This window comes from Acinonyx jubatus, chromosome C1, assembly GCF_027475565.1.
Source record: "Acinonyx jubatus isolate Ajub_Pintada_27869175 chromosome C1, VMU_Ajub_asm_v1.0, whole genome shotgun sequence".
In the NCBI taxonomy this organism is placed as follows: domain Eukaryota; kingdom Metazoa; phylum Chordata; class Mammalia; order Carnivora; family Felidae; genus Acinonyx; species Acinonyx jubatus.
This window is the reverse complement of record NC_069381.1, coordinates 217741567-217763964: the sequence shown is the minus strand read 5'-3', so window position 1 is coordinate 217763964 and position 22398 is coordinate 217741567. Positions and strand designations below refer to the sequence as shown.

The following is a 22398-nucleotide window of genomic DNA, read 5'->3' as shown; positions in this document are numbered from 1 at the left end:
ACAATAATCTCAACCTACTCAACTCTGACAAGTTCTAAATATGGTGAAACCTTTACAAAATGCCACTTCTGAATGCTGACGAATAAAGCAATCCAGACACTTAGCGATGGCGTGTATATCAGAGAAGGGCTATGTGTTATTTATGACTCCACAATAAATATGTGCTTTCTTCTTTTTTGGGCCTAGTTTTAGTTGATAAAGACTATTAGGCAGGATAAAAAAAGATGCTCTGAAAGTAAGCTCTGAATAGCTCAGTTCTTTGTGTTCTTTTCTCTCCTCTCCTCTCCTCCCCTCCCCTCCGTTCTTTCTTTTGAACATTCTGAGAGTGTTATAAGCCTAGACCATAGTGGGTGTGTCTATCAGAAGACGGCTAGACGTGGAACTCTTGAGAGCACTGGCTGGAGAAGATCTGGGAGTCCAGCTGGCCCTGCACACCTTTAGCCCATTTCCTGCAGGTGACTCATCAAAGAGCACCACGCGGGGCTGGGAAATGCTGCCAAAGAGAGCCCACAGCCAGCCTCTAGCTCTCCAGCATTCAAAGGTAGCCTGTTTTGGACTACCTTCCCAGCAAAGGCTGCCTCTGGCAACACGGGAGTGACCCGGGAAGCTGGACAGACAGGTCCTACCAGTTTCAATTACTACTGCCCTGATGAAATGCTACTCAATTTCCTCCTCAGGTAAGACCTTAAAAGGAGTGTTCGGGGTCCTCTGAATTCAGATACTATGAATCTATGCACTAGACGCTTACCATCAAACACTCAAGCAGGAGAGGCAAGAGAGGCTGGTGTGCCTGGGACCCCAGGCAAGAGGACTGGGGTACAGCCCTGACCTCCAGCTCCCCACCACTGACCCCCTCCCTCACTCCCTCCTCCCCTTCCCATGCAATGCGTTCTGAATTAGGCACCACCAGAGCCCCCAAGAAGTTTCCTCTAGGGTCATCACAGCCTGGCCCCCAGCTCAGTAATCTTAGCTTCTGTGTAGCATCCTGACTTCTTGACAGAAATCTCTAAGCACAAATAAGCCTCCTGCTAAAGTTTAAATTCATTCTCTTGTCCTTCCTTTTGTGACATTAAGAGCAGAAAAAACTTCTAAAGATACTACTTTAAACCATTATGAAAAAATTAGAGAAGAGAGACTATCTTTGTGCATTACATATAAAATAAATAATTTTAAAAAGCACACTCATTCTAACACCATTTAGAAAATCAGTGTTTTCTAAAGTATTATGTGGGTCTAAAAAGTATTGATTAGATACATATATACACACATACACTTATACGATACAGGTACACATTTTTGCTATATTCACTTGTTTTTGCCAACGTTATCAGTGCAATCTATTGTTAGGAAATTTTCAAAATAAAAACGTTATTATGTTTTCTGTATCTGTTGATACAGAAAAACAAATTGAATGTTACTGTGCACCACCACCTGTGTGCCAGGCTCTTTGCACGCGTCCTTCCCACAGCCCCTGAGAAGAGGGGACTACAATCACCGCCATGTTTCAGAGAGGAGCTGACACACAGTGGGCAGATCTGGATGGGTCCAGTCCGTGCTCCACAGCAGTCAGCCAGCCTCTCTGAAGAACAGAAGGGCCATGTTGTATCAGAATTTCAAAGGAAAGACAGGAGAATATCACTTTTCAAATAAAAGGAGAAACTCAGAATCACTGTTTCCAAGGATCTTAGTGTTACCAACACCACCCTTGGTCAGCTTGATAAATAGGCCAAGTCTGATCAGCAAAATGGAATGTGGTTCATCATACTTGACTTTTAGAAAGTATAAGGAAATATGCATCCAAATATCACTACTTACCTCAATGTCAAATATTTCCATGCTGTTGTCCAGCAGCTTTACTCGGAGGTGAAGGTGCTTCTCCTGTGTTCTGGCTGATGCCCGTGCTGCGGTTGCCAAGAGGTTCTGCCCAGGTTCGAGGGTGCTCACTCCCCCTGGGGTCTGGGCGCCCAAGCGTGTCCCTGGAGTCTGCAAGACTCTGTATGTTCCTTCTATCTCCCCCATTCTTCATCAGCTAAGAACGAAGAGCACTCTAAAACAAAACAAAAAACCCCAAAGAGTCATTGAAAGTCATTTAATGTTTGTTTATTTTTGAGACAATGTGAGAGACAGAGTGCAAGCAGTGGAGGGGCAGATGGAGGGAGACACAGAATCTGAAGTGGGCTCCAGGCTCTGAGCTGTCAGCCCAGAGCCTGACGTGGGGCTGGAACTCATGAACTGTGAGATCATGACCTGAGCCGAAGTCGGATGCTCAACCGACTGAGCCACTCAGGCGCCCCCAAAGTTATTTAGATATTAAAAAAAATCAGGTGCCCAGGAATTCTCTGCTCTAATTTTGCAACTTCTAGGTGTCTTAAGTTACATTAAAGCAAAGAGTTAAACAAGATTACCTTCTACTCATACATGGATCGGTGGATCACAAAATAACTAGCACTGTTCACAAAGACACTATTTCCTGGTGCTTCTGCAAGCCAGGCAATGCATCCTCTCATGTAACTCACAAGACCTCATCCAACAGTGGCCTGTGCCTTCGTCTGGCCGCCTGGAGTCCCCCGGTACATCCTCTGGGCTCCAGCAGCCCAGAGAGTTGCTGTGCTGATGGTACACTGTTAAATGCCAGATGGTACATTTCAGCAAAGAGGAGCAGGTGCCACAAAGCAAGTGCAGTGCACGACGGGCACCATTCAGTAGGCCACTCCCTGTGCTGGGTGAGGACAGCCAGGTGAGGACAGCCCAGGTTGGTCTGGGCCGGGTTCAGGCTTCCCAGTTTTGTAAGTGGTGTCTTACCAGGCTGGATGGAGGCCATCAGAGTGACATGAGGGCTGTGTGCCTGATGTGAGGGGCACTGGCCCCAGGCCAGGCCGTTCCCAGCACCACTTACCTGTTCTCACAATGTTCTTGCACCCGCTGCCCGCTAAGCAGACACCAGCACACAAGCGATGCCCTCCGCCCTTTCCAGTCCTCCATGGCATGCCATGGAAACTTCTCTAGCTTCAAGCCAGAAAGCTGAACAGGGTTAATCACGTCATTGTTTTTACAAAGAAAGAAGAGGCTGAGTATCAGCTAGAATCTAATAATACCAGCTTGCTTTCCTTTGTATTAATCTAGCTACTCTCTATTTATGACAAATTTACTTCTTAAATATGTGTATTTATGTTTGAAAGTCAGCTTAAAGAAAAATCTTGATCAGTGAAGCACAGTATGACAAAAAATAAATTTGAGACGTTTACTCAAGAAAGAGCAAATGGGAATGCAAGCTGGTGCAGGCACTCTGGAAAACAGAATGGAGGTTCCTCAAAAAACTAAAAATAGAACTACCCTATGACCCAGCAATTGCACTACTAGGCATTTATCCACAGGATACAGGTGTGCTGTTTCGAAGGGACACAGGCACCCCCATGTTTATAGCAGCACTATCGACAAGAGCCAAAGTATGGAAAGAGCCCAAATGTCCATCGATGGATGAATGGATAAAGAAGATGTGGTATATATATACAATGGAGTTCTACTCTGTAATCAAAAAGAATGAAATCTTGCCATTTGCAACTACGTGGATGGAACTAGAGGGTATTATGCTAAGTGAAATTAGTCAGTCAGAGAAAGACAAAAATCATATGGCTTCACTCATATGAGGACTTTAAGACACAGAACAGATGAACATAAGGGAAAGGAAGCAAGAATAATATAAAAACAGGGAGAGGGACAAAACAGAAGAGACTCTTAAATACGGAGAACAAACAGGGTTACTGGAGGGGTTGTGGGAGGGGGGATGGGCTCAATGGGGAAGGGGCACTAAGGAATCTACTCGTGAAATCATTGTTGCACTATATGCTAACTAATTAGTATGTAAATTTAAAAAAATAAAAAAGTAAATAAAAAAAAAAAGAAAGAGTGGAGCTGCTGGGAAAACTACCTCACTCCCTTACCTCTGACAAGCATTCTACTAATGTGCGGTAAATTTCTTAGAGAATTAATCTAAATTTCCGGTCCATTCCCTCATGTGCCAACCTAACTGTTGGCTCCCCTGGCCCTTTCATCCGTTCCATGCTTACTTTGTTATCAAGAAGAACCATTTCATGAATGTTTTGTCTCTTGAATTAAGTTTAAAAACTTCTCAGTCACCCGCTGAGCCACCTCTACCACACACTTAAACCCTCCCCAGCAAAGACAAGGTCTCCAGCCCACGTGGGCAAGAACTTCCACACACGTGTGATCTGTCGAACAAGCAGGCAAAGCACAAGAAAGCTAAAACCTCCCGGGACAGTGAACCAAGAACGGTATGAGCAAAGTGACAAGGTGGTGTCACTTTGCCAAATACACCTCCCGCCCCCACTCTTGCACAAGGACGGACTGCCCCTCGTGGACAGGCACAGGTCTGGTTCAGGTTAGCAGTTACCCACCATATTCGAATCCCCTCTCCGGGTTGTATGCACCCTGACACCCTTGATGACAGCAGTGTCATCAAGGAACATGAACTGCCTCGTCAGGCAATGCACCATACAGGCCTGAGCAGCGAAAGACAGACTATGGTCACAAACAGAAAACACTGGAAAATCACTAATATTCATGCCACTAATATTAAATGTGGGATGAGATTCTGAGAACCAGAAGGATGAGCTTTTTCAATTTCACCGATGTGAGTAGTTAATGCAAAATTGATGGGATATGAACAAAGAAGACACCACCTGTAAGGCGTCTCTAATGTGCACACAGAGGAGAACAAGTTCTTGGTTAGTTCACAGCATTTACTGACCCTGAGGCACTGAGAGCAGGTCCTTCTGAGAAACTATGGGCCGTTTAATCCTGGGCACCAAAGTGATCCTTCCCTTTTTAAGCTACTGTTCTGAAAATTTCTGTACAACCAAAACATATTTTAACAAGTCACCTGTTTATTCCATTATATATTCTCATGTAGACTTTTTCTTTTTTAAATTTTTTAAATGTTTATTTATTCTTGAGAGAGAGAGAGGTGGGGAGAGAGAGAGAGACAGCAGGAACAGGAGAAGGGCAGAGCAACAGAGGGACACAGAATCTGAAGCAGGCTTCCAGGCTCTGAGCTGTCAGCACAGAGCCCAATGTGGGGCTCAAACTCACGAGCTGTGAGATTATGACCTGAGCTGAAGTTGGACGCTTAACTGATTAAGCCACCCAGGGTTTCCTGATATAGATTTTTTTCTTAATAATTTTAGATGGAAAAAATTTCTTCAGATTATCTTCTACTCATTATAATAAGAGAGTCCTGTCTAGACACATACTTCTAAAACAAAACAGGCAAGACTCACCCCCAGTGTGCTGAGGGGCACATCAGGGTGGGCACACTGTAAGAAGAGTGTGCAAAGAGATTCGTACTAGAAAACTCGCAGTGGTCCATCTTGGTGGGAGGGCTTCTGTCTCCAGGATAAGGTTTCAGAAGGGCCCTCTGGCATGGTCAGCATGGTTACGTCACTTGGTTAGACCATGTTCACTTTATAATCATTAAGCCATATACTCGATTTATGTGTTTTTTCTAGATCTTTATTTATATAATAAATAAATTAAAAACAGCATACTTTTAACATTATTTCATCTTTTCTAAGAACAAAAGACCACTTCTTGGTCCACAAGAGATCTGTGCAGGTCTGCATGCCTTTTGAGCAGCAAATGGACATCCTAGTTATTTTCATCTAGTCCAAAGACCTCAATGTAGCTTAAGCTAAGACTCGGGGTCATCAGACACTCTTGTTCTGGAAGGTCATTGAGGAAATGGCCCCGAAGTACCCTACTGCTTATGTTCTAAAGAAAAATACAGTTGCTATCACATAACGGTATGTGGCATAAATTACACGTTTAATATTTACTTGGCTTCAAAGTTTAAGAAATCTTAGAAAATGAGGAACTTAACAGAAAACGGGTACAGAACCCCGATGCTGCCCTCAGAGACTACCCATCTGCCCCAGAAAGAACGGCGTAACCGGACCCCTGTAGAAACGCCAGGCCACTCTTTCAGCAGTCACGTGCCCCGCCCACTGCCTCCTCCAGCTGACCGCGGGAGAAAACGAAAGGAAAAACGTATGCGCTGAATGAATCTGTTTTACATCAATTACGACCTAACAGAAATTACTTTGTTTTGCCTTGTGTGCTTCTAAATAAACATTTAAAGGGCAAAAGTATGCAAGACAGATGAGAAACACAGCAAGGCCACGTGAGCTGTTCTTCGGTCCTGGGAGCCCTAAATGTTAGATGTTAGCCCCTGCTCACTTCTCCTGCTTCCAGAGAGCCTCCCAGAAATCCAGAGGGAAGCAGTGGTGTGAAGAACCAAGGCCCTACACGGGCTCCAGATTTTGTCATCCTCCTCCATGAATGAAATGCTCTGCAGATTTCATTCCTAAAAATATTTCTGGTAGCCGGACACAATTTCCACTACTGACATTTAGCACTACCTACTAGAAAACTCCGTTCCTACCTAAATATTTTCATTTAATAAAAAATTTTTTTAATGTTTTTTTAATTTATTTTTGAGAGAGAGAGAGAGAGAGAGAGAGAGAACGCGCGCGCATGAGTAGGGGAGGGGCAGAGAGAGATGGAAACACAGAATCCAAAGCAGGCTCCAGGCTCTGAGTTGTCAGCACAGAGCCCGACGTGGGGCTCAAACTCACAAATTGTGAGATCATGACCTGAGCTGAAGTCGGCTGCTTAACTAACTGAGTCACCCAGGCACCCCTAAAATTTTTTTAATTTTCATTTTGAGAGAGACAGAGAGACAACAAGCGAGTGGGAGATGGGGGAGAGAGAGAGAGAGAGAGAATTCCGAGAAAAACTTTAAAAACCACCTTGTGATATATTTCTATCTCAAAGTTGGAAAAATTCAGCTCAAAAGTCTGTCCATTTGGGCGCCTGAGTGGCTTAGTCAGTTAAGTGTCCAACTGATCAGATCTCATAGTTCGTGAGATTGAGCCCTGCATCCGGCTCTGTGTTGACAGCGTGGAGCCTGCTTGGGATTCTCTGTCTCTTTCTGTGCCCCTCCCCCACTTGTGCCCTCTCTTCCTCAAAATAAACAAAAAGTCTATCCAAGCTTTGGGTGATGACATGTCAATGCGGGTTGTAGCAGATGTGCTACTCTGTGTGTGTGTGTGTGGGAGGGCTGATGGTGGGAAAGGCATAAGAGGGACAGGGCATTTGGATATCTCTGTACCTGCAACTTGACTTTGATGTGAACTCAACACTGCTCTAAAACATAAAGCCTATTAAAAAAAAAAAGTCTGCCACAGAACACATAACTCAGAAATGACTGGGCCAGGACCTAAGCCCGGCCTGGACCTAGCCACTAATCCGCCTTGCTGTCTACTGGAAAATGAGCACATGGCTCCCCAGACAAAAGCACCCACTGGTCATGGTCCACAATAAAGGGAATTGCTTAAAAATTCTGTTATGCAAAAGATCTCCTTGGTTGCCTCTTCCACCCTCCTTGGTTGCCTCTTTCAGGAGGATCATAAAACCTAAGTGTATACTGACCAATTAAGGAAGCAGAACATGGCACTCACTTCGACGACATGTTTCTAACACACCTAGAGCGTACGACAGCGCTGGCAAGAACGCTCGTTGCTGACAATGTTCAGATGGAGTCCTCACCTGGCTCCTGGGCCCTGGACTACATCACCTCTTCACTACAGCACAGCAAGAGGTAGGCCCTTTTATTCCCTAATAAGCATGACTGGTATTTTTTAGAACAAGCAACTGAACAATTCAATCGGTATAAGGAATCAGAGAGAAAAATGTCAGAACATGCACCGTAAGGCAACGCCTCAAAGAGCTGACAAGAAACAGCTGGCCAGATGGAGGGCAGGCAGGGCATCCGCATGCATGGGCACGTGTACTGGTGGCACAAACACACCCACCTCCTCCAATCAAGAGGTTGATTCTCAACCCTTTTTTCCTTTGGTATGAAGCTGCCCAATTTAACACCAAAATCTTCACGGACAAAAGCAAGGTCTTTATGGTTCTCTAGCATGAACAAGAGAGTTGGAATAGAAACATGTGCATTTGCTTGTCTTCAAACAACAATGGAAGGACAAACCCAAACGTACTGACAGTGGCTGCCCATGGGATGGAATGCACCAGGAATACAGCACTGGAAACCTCTTCTTCCAGTGCACAAGGTTTCCATGGGTTGACTTGGGAACCTCCCGAATGTTTTACATACTTAGAAAGCAAAATGAAATCAGTGTTTTAGAAAAGCCCCAAAACTCAAAAATGAAATAAATGATCCTCACTGTACATTCAGACAGCAGCTAAACTACAAAAGGAATTACTTCAAGTGACTTTCAAACTCAGTAACCTCATTACCCATCACTAGTGAAATACATCCTAAAGATTAAAGACTACGAGTAAAACCACAATGTGGCATATTCTACAAGAAAAACAATCTCATTTCTTCAATAAATGGCAAAGAAAAAAAACAAGCAAGCAAGCAAGCAGGCAGGCAAGCAAGCAAGCAAGCAACGGGGTGGGAGGAAGGTGATAGACACTGTTAAAAGATATTATCTGTCAAATGCTCCCCATGGACCTTATTTGAATCCTGAATCAAGTATTTGTGGAACAATCAGGGAAATCTGAGCACTTCCTTCAAATTAGGTGATTTAACAAGTACCACTAATTTCCTAGATGTTTTAATGGTATTGTGTATATACGAAGGTGGAAGACACCCTATCTCTTAGAGATACATAACTATTTTTGGATAGTGGAATAATACCTAGGATTTACATTAAAATAATCCACTGAGGTGGGGGTCAAGAAGATAATAGTCCCTCCCCCCCAAAAAAACCCCAAATTATTGCCCATATGTTAATCATTGGAGCTGTTTTTGATATATGCACTTTTGTGGATGTTTGGAATTTTCTACGAGTTAAAAAAAAAGAAAAAGAACAAATGAAAGAACAAACAACAGATCTGGCGACAATTTTCAGCGTACATTAAGGATCCAGAAAACCGCTGGAACAGTTCACCGGTGAGAGGGCGAGTGTGTGTACACCATGAAATGCTGGCCCAGCCCCTTATTTTCCATAGGAAACAGCAGCCTGAGAATGGAGCCACTTGCTGAAGGCCACAGATCCAACCTGTGTAGACAGGACTAAGGCCCAGTGTCCTGACTCCCAGTCCAATAAAATATAATGCAAATTCTTCAAGTTTAAAGGACAAAACAATTTGACTTTAAAAACTGTACATCCAGGGGCACTTGGGTGGCTCAGTCAGTTGAGTATCCAACTCTTGATTGGCTCAGGTTGTGATCTCATGGTTTGTGGATTCGAGCCCTGCCTCGGACTCTGCACTGAGCACGGAGCCTGCTTGGGATTTCCCCTCTCTCTCAACATAAATAAATAAACGTTTAAAATATTGCACATCCATGCATCATACGTTCACTGTCATTTGTTAACTCTGTAACTCCATTTTACGTCAGTTATTGTATTTTCAGTTCTAAAATTCCTACTTGTTTTTCCTTTACATCTTTTTTTTTTAAGTTCACTTTCTACCTTTCCATCTGTTTCAAGAATACCCTTGCTTCTCAGGACATTTTAGTAACAGTTGTTTTCAAGTGCGTTTCAGCTTTTTATCGCAGCCTTTAACAGTTGAGCAGCTTAAATAAGAGCCTTTTATTGTGTCAGTCTCTGTGGATCTGAAGTCTGGGTACAATGTACACCCGCAGAGCACTCTGCTGAAGGTCTCACAAGGTCTGCACAAGGGGACAGCTGGTGTGGGGTCTGAGACGGAAGAATGCATTTCCAGGCCCGCCCAGCTGTCTGGGTAGCGAACTGAGACCCCTGTCCTTGCTGGCACTGAGCTGCTGTACCATCGCATATTCCTAGAAGTAACATCAGGAGGTGAAGGTCACGGGAGCCAAAATTCTGCCAAAGTCTCTGTCGGAGACCTGCAACATTCGTATTACCTTGGTTTGTGCCTGTCTTGTGTCTTCTGAGGGGATATTTTCCCGATTCTGTGTATGCTATGTAATTTTGGATAGGATTGTGGACTTTTGGAGCCCCGGATTGTGGCCATTTTTAATACTGTGTGCACTTGGGGTATTTCTGCTTTAGTAGACACAGGTCTGCTTGGGATCAGGCCGCAGGCTGTGGTCTCAGCGTCAGTTCCATGTTCAGAGGCTCCATCCTCCTTGTGTACCATCATCCAGAGGCCAGCTTGGTTCCCAGGCCGTGGCCTACCTCTTAGTTGAGTTCCCAAAGCCTCTGGCAAGTTCTTCGGGGTCAGACTCATACGTGCCCAGCTCAGCGTTGAGTTCAAAGCAATTTCAGGGGTCACTTTCTTGAACTCTTCCCTCTCCCACATCTCCCTGGTATACTTTCCAGCTGCCTGGAGCTCCCCTTCTCAGTCCTTCAGCCAGAAACCTGGGGCTTTAGTTACTGGCTCCGCTGTGCACTTCCTGTGCCTGCACCCTTGCCTGGGAGAAAACAGCAATGGGGGTTTCTGGACTCCCTCAGAGTTTTAGGTGTCTGCAGGTTCCAGAACCACAGCCTGACTGGCGGACAGGGGAGAGGGGAGGAAACCAGCAGCTTTCTCCCATTCTCTCCTACAGCACTTTCTGTTTGCATCTGGTGCCCACCTCTGGGTTTCAGATACTGAGACCAGGCTGGGGAATCCTGGAGGAAAAATAGGAAACTCTTTACTGGTGCAGTAGTTCTTCAAATTCTGGCCTTTGTTCCCAATCCTCCTGTCACCATTGACTTGTCAGAGTCCTCAAACACCAGTTCCCTGCAGCTGTCCAGGCTTTATAGCCACAGGCAGTGGGAGAGCCAGGGTGGAGCATGCTTAGTCCATGGTCCAGGAGCCAGACTTGATATCCATGCATTTTAAAAATGGTTATGGTGGTTATCTTTGGGAGAGAAAGAAGGTTGATTTTTATTTCTTTTTCCAACGTTCTATAATTTTCAAATTGCCTCCAGTGATATGTATACATCACTTTTAAATGAGATGGCTTTTCTGCAGACAAGTACTACCTGCTTTAGGAGTCTTAAATGGTAGGGGTACCTATGGTATGTCACTGCTCACCTTCCAAGAGAAAGATGCAATAGCTATTATCTCTAGTCTAGGAAGTGTACTTGTTCTTCTAAAACAGTTCAGTAAAATTAAAAAAAAATAATAAAGTTTATTTATTTTTGGGAGGGGGGCAGAGAGAGAGAGAGGGAGAGAGAGAATCCCAAGCAGACTCTGCACTGTCAGTGCAGAGCCAGATGTGGGGCTTGATCCTATGAATCATGAGATCATGACCTGAGCTGAAATCAAGAGTCGGATGGATGCTTAACTGACTGGGCCACCCAGGTGCCCCTGAAATAAAAATATCTTTAAGCACTCCCTGGAATCGATTTCTTGTTCAGGTACTGAGACTTGTTCCCCCAACATGCATCTTATCAACTACTATCAAAAGCGTTCAGGGCTTTCATTATGAAGGAGGCAAGAGTTACTAAAGCCTAGTAATTGAAACAACTTGTAAAATTCCCTAGTGTTGCTTCTTCCTTCTCAAACACACTTCCACTGGGTGTTAGAAGGTGCGCTGAGCACCCTCAACCCTCGTGCCTCTATCGTGTTATCTGGCATCGAGCACAGGGACACAACTGCCCTTGCAAAAGCCTGATACCTCTAAAGCTGTTCTGCCTCTGGTTTGGGCCCCCCCCCCCCCCCCTGCAATGCACTGGCCCCTTCCAAGGTCCTAGGACAGGCCCTATGCAAAGTGTGCCTATGGTTGTAGCCTTCTGTAAAATTCACAGAGCACATTCTGATTGCAATCAACTTAGGCTGCTGCCGCTTTCCACTACAACCTTGTTCCTTTTATGTCAGGCAGCTTAGTAGGGGCTGCTGGCATTTTGGGGATGCAGCTCAGGGCACAAGGAGCTGGAGACACATTTAGCTTGGATTTGGTGGGATACGTGTATGTTTGCAATTACTTCTTGTACACTTACCACCTGCCATCTCAGTGCAGGTAGGGCTTCTGGGAACACTGGCGTCACCCACTACGCCTGCCCACCAGGGGCACATGAAACAAAGGTGCAGGGCTGGGGGCCTGAGGCCATCTGTACACATCTGATGGTGCCCAGCACTGGCAGTGCATGGGCTATGGGAAAGAAACAAGGTTTGAAATAAGGGGAGCCAGATGCTCACCTGTGGGAAAATTATCGTCACACATGTTAAACTGTAAGTAGACAAAACTGACGCTCTTGTTTGTCAGAAAAATAAATGTTAATGTAGTAGGTCTATCAACATAGCACAGATTATTTTTTTACTTTTTGAATGGAATTGTACAGAATTGAATTTATCAGAACTCCTGCTTTTCTGAGACACACACCTATAGCTGTACTAGAAACAGCAAACATATACTGTCCATAGGTGTAACCATGTTTTATGCATCCTATCGATATTTTTGATCACTTGTGTGAGAGGGATCATTGAGTTCTTTCTATTCTCTATCACATGAAGAGACAATTAAAAAACACATATGCTACTTTTGAACAAATATGGCATTTAGTGATGTTATTCTCAGCTTTTTTGAATCTGTACCTTTTTCTTATTCTACATAAATATTCACTTTCCAATTAATTATTTACAACATTGTATTCGTTTTCTTAGAAAGGCTCCCTCTCCCAAATTGTATGTATAAGCTTCAGGCCACATAAAACTTGGCATCTGCCCTTGCCCCAAATGAAATTTGAAATTTGATTTACTCAAACGTATTGAGCACGTGCTCAGTATCAAGAAAACCTAAGTCTGTAAGAACATGGGAGTTTTTTTGTAAGTTTTTTATTTTTAATGTTAATTTATTTTTGAGAGAGAGACAGAGCGTGAGTGGGTGTGGGGCACAGACAGAGGAGACAGAATCCAAAGAAGGCTCCGGGCTCTTAGGTATCAGCACAGAGCCCGATGTGGGGCTCAAACTCTCAGACCTCAAGATCATGACCTAAGTTGAAGTTGGACACTCAACTGACTGAGTCCCCCAGGTGTCCCTATAAGGACATGGGAGTTTATGAGACAACCCCTTCCTATTACAGCAGGAGAAGATGGTGTGTTAAATGGTGGTGGGCACCACAGAAAAAGTAAAGCAAGGCTGGCAGACAGGAATTTGGTGTCTGCAAGAGAGGGAGAAGCCCTCTGCAGGAGGGCATCTGCATCAGGCCAAAAGAAGGTTCTGGCACACACTCCAACGCCACAGTGTCCCAAGGGATGGCCACTGCTAGGCCCACATCATCTTTTTAATCCTCACAATCCCCATCACATAGATCGAGGAACTCAGGCTCAGAAAGGTTAGTGACTTGCTGGTGGTTGTTCAGTTCCTCAAGTGGCACCAACCCTACCCTGATTCCACAGTGGATTATCTCCTCTTGGTTTACGTGACCCTGCAGGCCAAGCACAGGCCCACAAGATCTAAAGACAACTCTGGGGGCGCCTGGGTGGCTCAGTTGGTTAAGCATCTGACTCTTGGTATTGGCTCAGGTCATGATCTCATGAAGCCTGCTTGGAATTCTCTCTCTCCCTCTCTCTGCCCCTCCCCTGCTCATGTGTGCACTCTCACAGAATAACTACGCTTTATTTTATTTTTGTAAAATTTGTTAATGTTTTATTTTTGAAACAGAGAGAGAGAGAGACAGAGACAGAGACAGAGGAGACGGACAAAGTGCGAGCGGGGGAGGGACAGAGAGAGAAGGAGACAGAATCTGAAGCAGGCTCCAGGCTCCGAGTTGTCAGCATCGAGCCTGACATGGGGCTCGAACCCACAAACCACGAGATCATAACTTAAGCTGAGGTCGGATGCTTAACTGACTGAGCCACCCAGGCGCCCCCAAATAAATACACTTTAAAAAAATAAGTAAATAAATTGTGGTATGATTATATTCCAGTTGACTGTAGATCACTTCACTAATTTACATTAAAAAAAATAAAATAAAAGACAGCTCTGTAAGTGGCCAGTACCACCTCTCCACAACAGTAACCAGGAGCAGAAAGTACAAGGTAAACCTAGGAAGAGGGTGCTTGCCTGACTCAGAGAGGCTTCCTGGGAGAAGTCAGGGCAGGGGCCCTGCAGGGGTCAGGACAAAGAACAATGTGGGTAGGTGTGGGGTCCTGAGGATGCCCGCAAGGGGCTGGGCCCTGAGGGATCTTGTGGGCCTACCGAGAGGTCTGGATGCAATCTTAGGTCTCCTTCTGCTCTGCAGCTGGGAGAGTCATCACTGCATCCTACAACGTTACAGTACCTTTCTGTTTCTTAAAAAGGCTATAAACTAAAACACCAGTTTGGCAGGGTAGAAATAATCCCATGACCCTAAAATAAAACTACATATATCCCTAACATCCCTTTCCATCCTGGTCCACGTCTTCACATATTTTTACAACAGTCTAATTGCTATGTACCCATGGTTTCACCTTTTTAGTGAAGGCATGTTTTTGAACCGATTTCCATAAATCAAAGGTTCACATTTTGTCTGGAGAGAAGGTTCGCATTTTGTCAGGATTCCCAGAGCATGCTCCCTAGCTGTGGAGAACTCTCCCATCCCGACATACAGGATTTGTGTATCAGGGTTGGTTTTCAGAACTGGGATTACAAAATGAAAATCTTTAGCACATACCGCTAACTGCTCCCCAAAAAGATCAAACCGATTTATAGAATCACCACCAAAGTAACCAATCCCAGAAACCCACAAGAGTGGGCTTTACCATATTAAGTTCTGTGTAATCCTCACTTCTTTGACTCCCTGTTGCCAAGGTAAAACCTGGAGTGGACAAATATACTATAGTCCAGTGACCCTGTGGACACCCAGATTTCAGACCACGACGCAAGAGCCCCCAGATCAACACTCAACTTTACAGTGGGGTTTCCCTGAATGCCCACTGCCACTGCTGCGTGTAGGAGGCTGGCCACCCACCGAGTGAAAGGGGCAGCTGGTGAGCTGATGAGAAAGTGGGTGAAGGAAAAACAGGAACAAAACGGAACAGGTAAGCAGCAGTAAGTTACTGTCCGACTACAGAGGGGGTGCCAAGGTGACCAGAGGCCAGTGTGTGGACAGAAGGGATCACCCACGTGTCCATCTTTGCTCTGCCAATCGGTTCCTATCTTCCCCCCCAAGGCAGTATAACTCTGCTTAAATTCTGCCTACTTCCCGGGGCGCCTGGGTGGCTCAGTGGGATAAGTGTCCGACTTCGGCCCAGGTCTTGATCTCACGGTTCATGGGTCCGAGCACCGTGCTGAGCTCTGCGCGGACAGCTCCGAGCCTGGAGCCTGCTTGGATTCTGTGTCTCCCTCTCTCTCTCTGCCCCACCTCCACTTGCTCCCTATGTCTCAAAGTAATAAATAAAACATTGACAAAAAATTAAAAAAAATACTGCCTACCTCGCTCTACCCTCTACTCAGATTATTCTTCCACCTGAAGAATAATGGCTAACGTCACTTAAGCGCTTGCTGTGTGCCAGACATCTCACACATGGCCCAGGTATATACAGACACTTCGGTGTCACAACAACCATGTGGGGTAGCTAAGTTTTCACCCCCTTTTACCGATAAGGAGCAAAGACAAATGAATAGATCACATAAACTTCCTCACATAAACTGGGGAATGACTTAGTGCAGAAGGACCCTGGAAACCTAGGAAAGGATGGCCATCATGTAAATGAGCCAGCAAACCTCCCCAGTTGAGGGAACTGCAGCAGCATCTAGTCCAAACGGCTCAGGGCACACTCGCAGGAGAGAAGCTGCAATAAAGTTCGGAAGACGCATGGCCAGGGTGTGATCCTAAACCGGTCTCTCCACTTCCAGATGGGGCTGTGCGACCTGGCCACGTCTCCTCCTCGGGGTTTGAGAGAACCAAGTACGATGACCAGCCCGGAGCACTTCACGGCTCTTCACACCTAATGCTCTTCGCGCACAGGGGCTCGCACGAATCTCAACAAACAGCAGATGCGGGAAATTAAAATTACATTTGAGCTACGAGTAAAGTTACTCCATGCCTGTCTGCCTGCCTTAGTGTCTTCTACAGTCTCTCTGGCAGAGAGAAAATCCGAGTTGTCTGCTGGTACGTCGTCTACACACAACCAACACTCGAACCCAATGCCACCAGATGGTTATCAAACGTTTCCACAGTGGTCCCACCAAAACCATCTCATGGAAACAAAACAAACGAAGAAAGAAAAACCACCCTTTAAAGACTTAGCCCTGGGTCTTAAATCTTCCCATCGGCTCTTTATAGGACGTACTGGCGTTATTTCCTTCAGCACATGGTTAAATTTCTGTTCTTTGCAGCCATTCCTGACCAGCACACCAAAGGCCACTGGAGGCTGTGGACACCAGCACAAGTGGTAAAAAGTGCTGGCGCGATACGCTGGGCCGTATCCCGGCCCCAGTTTTCCTTTAGATGCCTTCCTAAGGCCTTGGGGAACATTTCTAAACCTTAGTGGACTAAAAGCATGAACACCCAACACCTAGTTAACCACCTTTAGGATACCATTTAAAGGCCAAGAAGGGTGTGGTCACAACCAGCATGAGCTTCCACCTGTGGCTCTGCGCGGGCCTCCACGCGAGACGCTCCCTGGGCCACCTCCAGGGCCTCCACGCAAGGCTCTCCCCAGGGTCCCTGGGTCCCCACGCGGGACCTTCCCCGGGTCTTTACGCAAACCCTCTCCGGCCCGCCCCCGGGCCCCCACGCTGGACCTCCGCGGCCCGCCCCCGGGCCTCCCGCGTCCAGGCCGCCAGCGGGCAGGCTCCGCACTCTCGGGGCCTCCTCGCGCGGGGCCCGCCGCCCTGGAAGGCCTCCCGAGCCCGGGCTTGACTCCGCTGGTGGACCGCCGTCCTGAGGCGGCTCCTGAGGCGCCGGGCCGCCGCGGGCCCCAGCGCCAGCTCGGCCTCGGCTCCCTGCCCTCGCCCGCGAAACCGCGGCCCCGCCCGCCCGCGGGCCCTTGTGCTCGCGGCCCTGCGTCCTCACCCGCCGGCCCGGCCCGCGCCGTCGTCCGTAGCGGACTCCAGGTCTCGGCAGCTCCGCCCGCTCGCGACCGCCGCGCCAGACTGCCAGCCAGCCGCCTCCACGGCGCACGCCCCGCCCCGCGCCGGGAGCTCCGCTGGGGCCCGCCCCCGCCTCCGCGGACGCGCCGTCGATTGGGCTGCGGACCTTTGGGGCGGGGCCTCCACGGCCCGCGGCCTGGAAGTGCGGCACAGAGTTCTGATTGGTGAACGAACGGGAGGAGGCGGAGCTAAATCGACAGGCGGAGTCGAATGCAAATCAGCGGAGATTCGCCTAGGCGGACGGTGCTCGGTCCTGGGGGACGGGGGAGGGGGGGGGGGCTCGGCTCGGCAGGCGGGCCTCAGCCTGGGGCGGGGCTCTGAACCCGCGGCTGGGCCCCGGCGGCTCGCCGGGTCGGGGGCGGTTCTGGGCGCGGCTCCTCTCTTCCCGGTTCCAGCCCAGCCCGCCTGCTTGTCCTACCCCCGGATGCATTCCTCCTGGGGCTACCCGGACCATGGCCTAAGGGCACTGACTGCTGAACAGTGACGTGCTGCGGTGGGCAAGGGAAGGCGGCCCACGTCCTCTCAGCCTTGTGGTTCCCCCTTTAGCTTCGCGACTACCACTCGGGAATGGAAATGTGACAGTACGTCTTGGGTCTCCCAGGCCCGCGACCACTAGGTGCACACACCCCTTCTTCTAGGGGTTCAGTGAACTCCTACGCATCCTTCAAGCCCTACCCAACTTGCCCTCAGCACCAAGTCCTGACACCCGCCCTCCTGGGGCAGACCAGGCGTGCCACCGGCTGCTGTCAAGGAGATAAAGGTAGGATCAACTTGGGTTCGTTCTCAAGGGGACCCCCCACCCCCACAGTGTTTCACCTCCTGAGCTTAGCCAGACCCCTCAGGTTTCCTAGAGGTTCGAGGAACTGATGCTCCCCACAGGGCAGCCTCAGGGTCTGAGGCTCCGCAGAGACCCAGCTTGGCAGGCCATCCAGACAGCTCTGTAGAGAGCGGCCCCTCCACCTCCCGGCCCCATGTCTCCCACCACTCCCTTGAGGCCTTGCCTCTAACTGGCCCCCAGCACCAAAATTGGAGTCCAGAGAACTGTCCTCACTGCCCCCAGGGTGGCACATGTCTCAGGACTGGCCGCAGGGCAAGTGGGGGCTGGGAACAGAGAGCCTGGTCCCAGGGATGGGTGACTCCCCGGAGGCTGCAGGGCCTCTACTAGCACCAAACAGGAGGGTACAGGCTGACCTGAGGGAAGGAAGTGGAGATGGTGTTATCTTCTACCCTGGGGTCTGTGCAGGTGGTTCAGGAAGCACTAAAGGTCCTTGGGTGGTCAGTGGTGGAGGCAGCAAAGAGCATCCAGCCACCCAGATCAGGCCTGCAGTTCAGGTTCAAAGTTTCCTCTGTAAGTGGCCGCGTGTTCCTTATCCGTCTCTTCTCAGAGATATTTACAACAGAAATGATTTCCTAGATCTAGTCCAGGCACCACTGGACTCCTAATAGTGCTGACTTTTATTTTTATTTTTTTTAACATTTATTTATTTTTGAGAGAGAGAGAGAGAGAGAGAGAGCGAGCGAGCGAGCACGAGTGGGGGAGGGGCAGGAAGAGAGGGAGACACAAGAATCTGAAGCAGGCTCCAGGCCTTGAACTCATGAACTCAGGCCTTGAACTGATGCGGGCCTTGAACTCATGAACCGTGAGATCATGACCTGAACTGAAGTTGGATGTTGAACCGACTGAGCCCCCCAGGCACCCCGTAATAGTGCTGATTTTTAGCATACACTCACTATAGGTAGGTGAGCAGGTCACCCATAATTCCTTCCTTCCTAGTCTTTATGGCTCTTTCCTTCGGGCTGGGATCGCCAATACAAAAGGTAGGTACTGATATTACTGGTGCAAATAATTCTTCCTGATTTTGTACACAGATGTTTTGTAGGGCTTTGAACCCTTCCCAGAAGACATTACACCTTCATAAAGAACCAAAAATAACTATTCACTTCATAGCCAAACAATAGTGCTTTATTGATAAAAGGTTAGTTTCAATGGATACAAAATTGCTATGTAAAATAAGTTTTCAAAATACACTTCTATAGGTAAAGACTATCTCTTAGTAAAAGCAATTATCTATAGCGAAAGTATTTATTTAGAATTGGGCAGCACAACAAAAGGGGATTTAGAGGGGAGACAATGTAGGTCCACCTGCCCCCGCAGAAGCCTTATGGGATGGCAGCTGGCCCTAGTAGTCTTACTCAAGCAGACACAGGGCTTGTACTGACCACTTGCACATGTGCCCCCAGCTCCACCCTTTAAACAGCTTTTACTAGTGTAGTTCATGCCAAAATAACCCAAACAATTGGCCTTGCACGGACGCGGACGCGCTCTTTAGAGCACTTTCCCCTGGTAAAAACTCGGTACAATGTGCCTAAACCTAACAGCTTGTGACTACTCACCATTAAGTGACAGTGAAAAGGCAAAGTTGTTGACAACACCCGATTATTTTCCATAATACACCTTTGGAGTGAATATATTTTGACCATGTCACCATATTGTGTCTGGCAAAACAAAAACTCTTCTCCTACTCAGAGGAAGCGATTTCTGCATCTTAACCCCTGTTGTTACAGCAAAATGAAAACACTGAAGCCGCACCTGCCCCCTCCAGGTCTCCTTCCACCCTCTCTTTCTGGGAACTGCTTTCCCAATGTCAGTATAAATGTTGAAAACAGCATGCCGGGAGCATCGGCGCCCCTCGGAGCACATGACAGGGGGACACACTAGGAGGGAATGGAAGGGCCAAGGCTGCAGAGCACAGAAAACGGACCTGACTGGTGGCATCTACCAGTCAGATCGTGGTGCACATCTGAAATGTCTTTCAGTCTTACTCGGTACATGGGGAAATTGGTATTACACAGAATGATGGAAAGGACAGTGGCTGAAAATGGACAACAGTCTGCACATTAAAAAAAAAAAAAAAAAATGATCTGCTATTTGGCTTTCAGAAAACCATTAAAAAAACTTCAAGGAAACAAAAGAAAAGCCAAATCAAGAAAACCTGGTAGGCACTGAGGCTTCATGGGGCCATGAGCCTCAGGGCCCATGACAGGTCTGGGGGTTCAGAGGCCTACCCACCAGAGGACCCCGATTTCCACTGCTCAGGCAGATCTTACTTGCAGTTACAGAAAACACATTAAAGTGCAGTACAAAAATATAAAAAAGTTGGTTTCTAAATGTATCAACTTACTAATTTTCCTTAAAAAGTAACTTTTTATGTTAGTTGAGTAAAAATCGTTTATTGGCTATGTGTGCGTTAAGAGTCATCACTGTAATATGAAAACTGGAGTTCATGGACGACACCTGTCCACAGCAGAGTATAAACCAGGATCAGTGAAGAACACTACAAAACGTGGCTTGTGGCAGGTTCTCTGCAGAGCAGTTTAAAAAATGTAGCATCAGAATCCAGAGAATTCTTAACATTTGCTCCTAATGGCCTGTTTTTAAAGGAGCTGAGTATGCACGTCACATTAGATAATTCTATTGTTTCAAGTGGTGGAAAGGTGAACGTGCAGATGAATGAACAGTATCGAATTACAGCAGCAAAACTGGTTTTAGGTGTTGTAAATGCCCTACTGCAGGCCAGCTCATCTTTCCAGATCATTTGCTGGGTCTACATTGCCACCACCCAGGAACACTGCCGGCTCGATCTGAATGTTCTAGAAATGAATCAAGAGTGCTTCTTAACCATTAGTCAGTTAGGCCAGCCAAACCAAAGAAATTCAATGTTAACTACACATTCTAACTGACCCCGGAAATCAGTTCCAACATTAGTGGTTAGTTAAGGTGGAAGAGAGATAAAAATGAAAGGTTCACCTCACAAAATATGAAGTATAACAGAGCAACAAAATTACAAGTGTTAAAAGTACTTCATACAAAACATCAAAAGTTTAAAAAAAAATTAAATTCTCAGGCACAGGTACTGTAAAATGTGGACGGGCACCCCTCCAATAATCTGTCGGAAACACACAGCTGTATTACTTATGCGGAATGTTTTCTTCATCTTGCAATGTGTTTTCTGGAAAAACAAAGCACAACATGTTTAGATGGAAGCAGTGCGATGCTCCTGCTAGGATCATCAACAACATTATTTTCTGTATCACAAAGGGCACAAATTGAGCAGAAGGCTGGCTCACGTGACCAGAGTTAACTAAATCAAAACAGCATTGATGAGGCTCTTGGGAACTTGGGAGTTACCACCAAACTGAAAAGTATACAAAAATATAAAGTGGCTGCATACACCTAAAGTAGAATTTTCCTGATTTCATAATTAAAGTTTTTAAAAGAAAAGCAGGAAAATCAAGAGAAAATGAGCAAACATCGGTCACTCCCTCCTGCCTCAAATGAGCCCTCCCCATCAGAAGTCCTGTTTCCTGCTAATTCCCCAGCACTTCCCCATCAGGCACCAAACCTGCTCACGCACAATCAGCCTCCCGAGCTTGGGCGGTGCTGACATCTCCCCAGTGAGAGGCGCACAGGCAAATCACTGGAAACCCTGGCACGCGATCGGTGTCCACGGCAGTGCAGCGCAGACTCAGCACATGGCCTCGCGACTGCCGGGAGGTGTCGACAACCAACTCTGGGCTGCCGTTCAACCCCAAGTGGGGATATGTGGACGCTCCCGTTCCAGTAACCGGGGACACCAAACAGGTGTATCTGTTTGCTTCACAACTGAAACCTTGCCCCACAAGCCGCAAGGGCCCCACAAGCATTTGGTGGCCAATGCTCCCAGGGTGAGCCTGCAGGGCCTCCTCTATCACGTGTGCGACTGCCACGGTGGACTCCTGACAGTGGGTAGACTCCTCCCAGCCTCCAGGTTCCTCGCTTTCTGGCTCATCAATCCTGCTCTATGTCAGTTAAGCTTCAGCTCACTTATGTCCCCACATCATCTCCCTCTTGTCATCAACACTCTCCTGCCTCTGCAATCAGGCCCCACCGGTAGTGGACTCTGTACTTGCAGCACCCCCAGACCTGTGCCAGCGCTAAGCACCTCTCTTCCATGGAGCCTCTGCCTGAAACCCACATAGCTGCTTCCTCCTCGGGCCTGTATTTGACTTAACCTCTCCCTCCTTCCTCTGGGAGGTGATGACAGCAGTTCCACAGACACCTGTCCACAGAATACAGGGGAACATTTGCCCTTTCCTGGTCCTGGGTCCCTGCTGTCTGCAGATTCCCTTCAAACAGGGAGGCGAGCGCACACCGGGCTAGACATCTACGAGATTCACTGATTACCACGGGGCGGAGCAGGGCTGCGGTGGGATCAGCAGTCTGGATCAAGGAACCCCTGGCCTACCTGGTATAATTCACCCTTTCACGTCACCTTTACCTTTGGTTTGCAAAAACTGTTTTAATAACACTTTGAAATTCT

At 47.3% G+C, this 22398-nt stretch overlaps 2 protein-coding genes across 14 annotated transcripts in view; both read right to left on the bottom strand.

The window, feature by feature from the left end:
- FARP2 (FERM, ARH/RhoGEF and pleckstrin domain protein 2) overlaps positions 1 to 17101 on the bottom strand; it is a 104371-nt gene extending 87270 nt beyond the window's left edge. For all 7 annotated transcript variants that reach the window (XM_053216102.1, XM_053216100.1, XM_053216103.1 and 4 more), the window contains exons 1-2: positions 16962 to 17101; positions 1816 to 2047 (exon numbers count right to left, since the gene is read on the bottom strand). In XM_053216102.1, the coding sequence (XP_053072077.1) occupies positions 1816 to 2019 (204 nt within the window). In that variant the 5' untranslated portion in view covers positions 2020 to 2047; positions 16962 to 17101. The remainder of the gene's footprint in view (positions 1 to 1815; positions 2048 to 16961) is intronic.
- Positions 17102 to 18987: 1886 nt separating this feature from the next.
- Positions 18988 to 22398, bottom strand: part of SEPTIN2 (septin 2) — a 34848-nt gene continuing 31437 nt past the window's right edge. For all 7 annotated transcript variants that reach the window (XM_027045625.2, XM_027045599.2, XM_027045614.2 and 4 more), the window contains one exon: positions 18988 to 21048. The gene's annotated coding sequence lies outside the window, so the exon portion shown is untranslated. The remainder of the gene's footprint in view (positions 21049 to 22398) is intronic.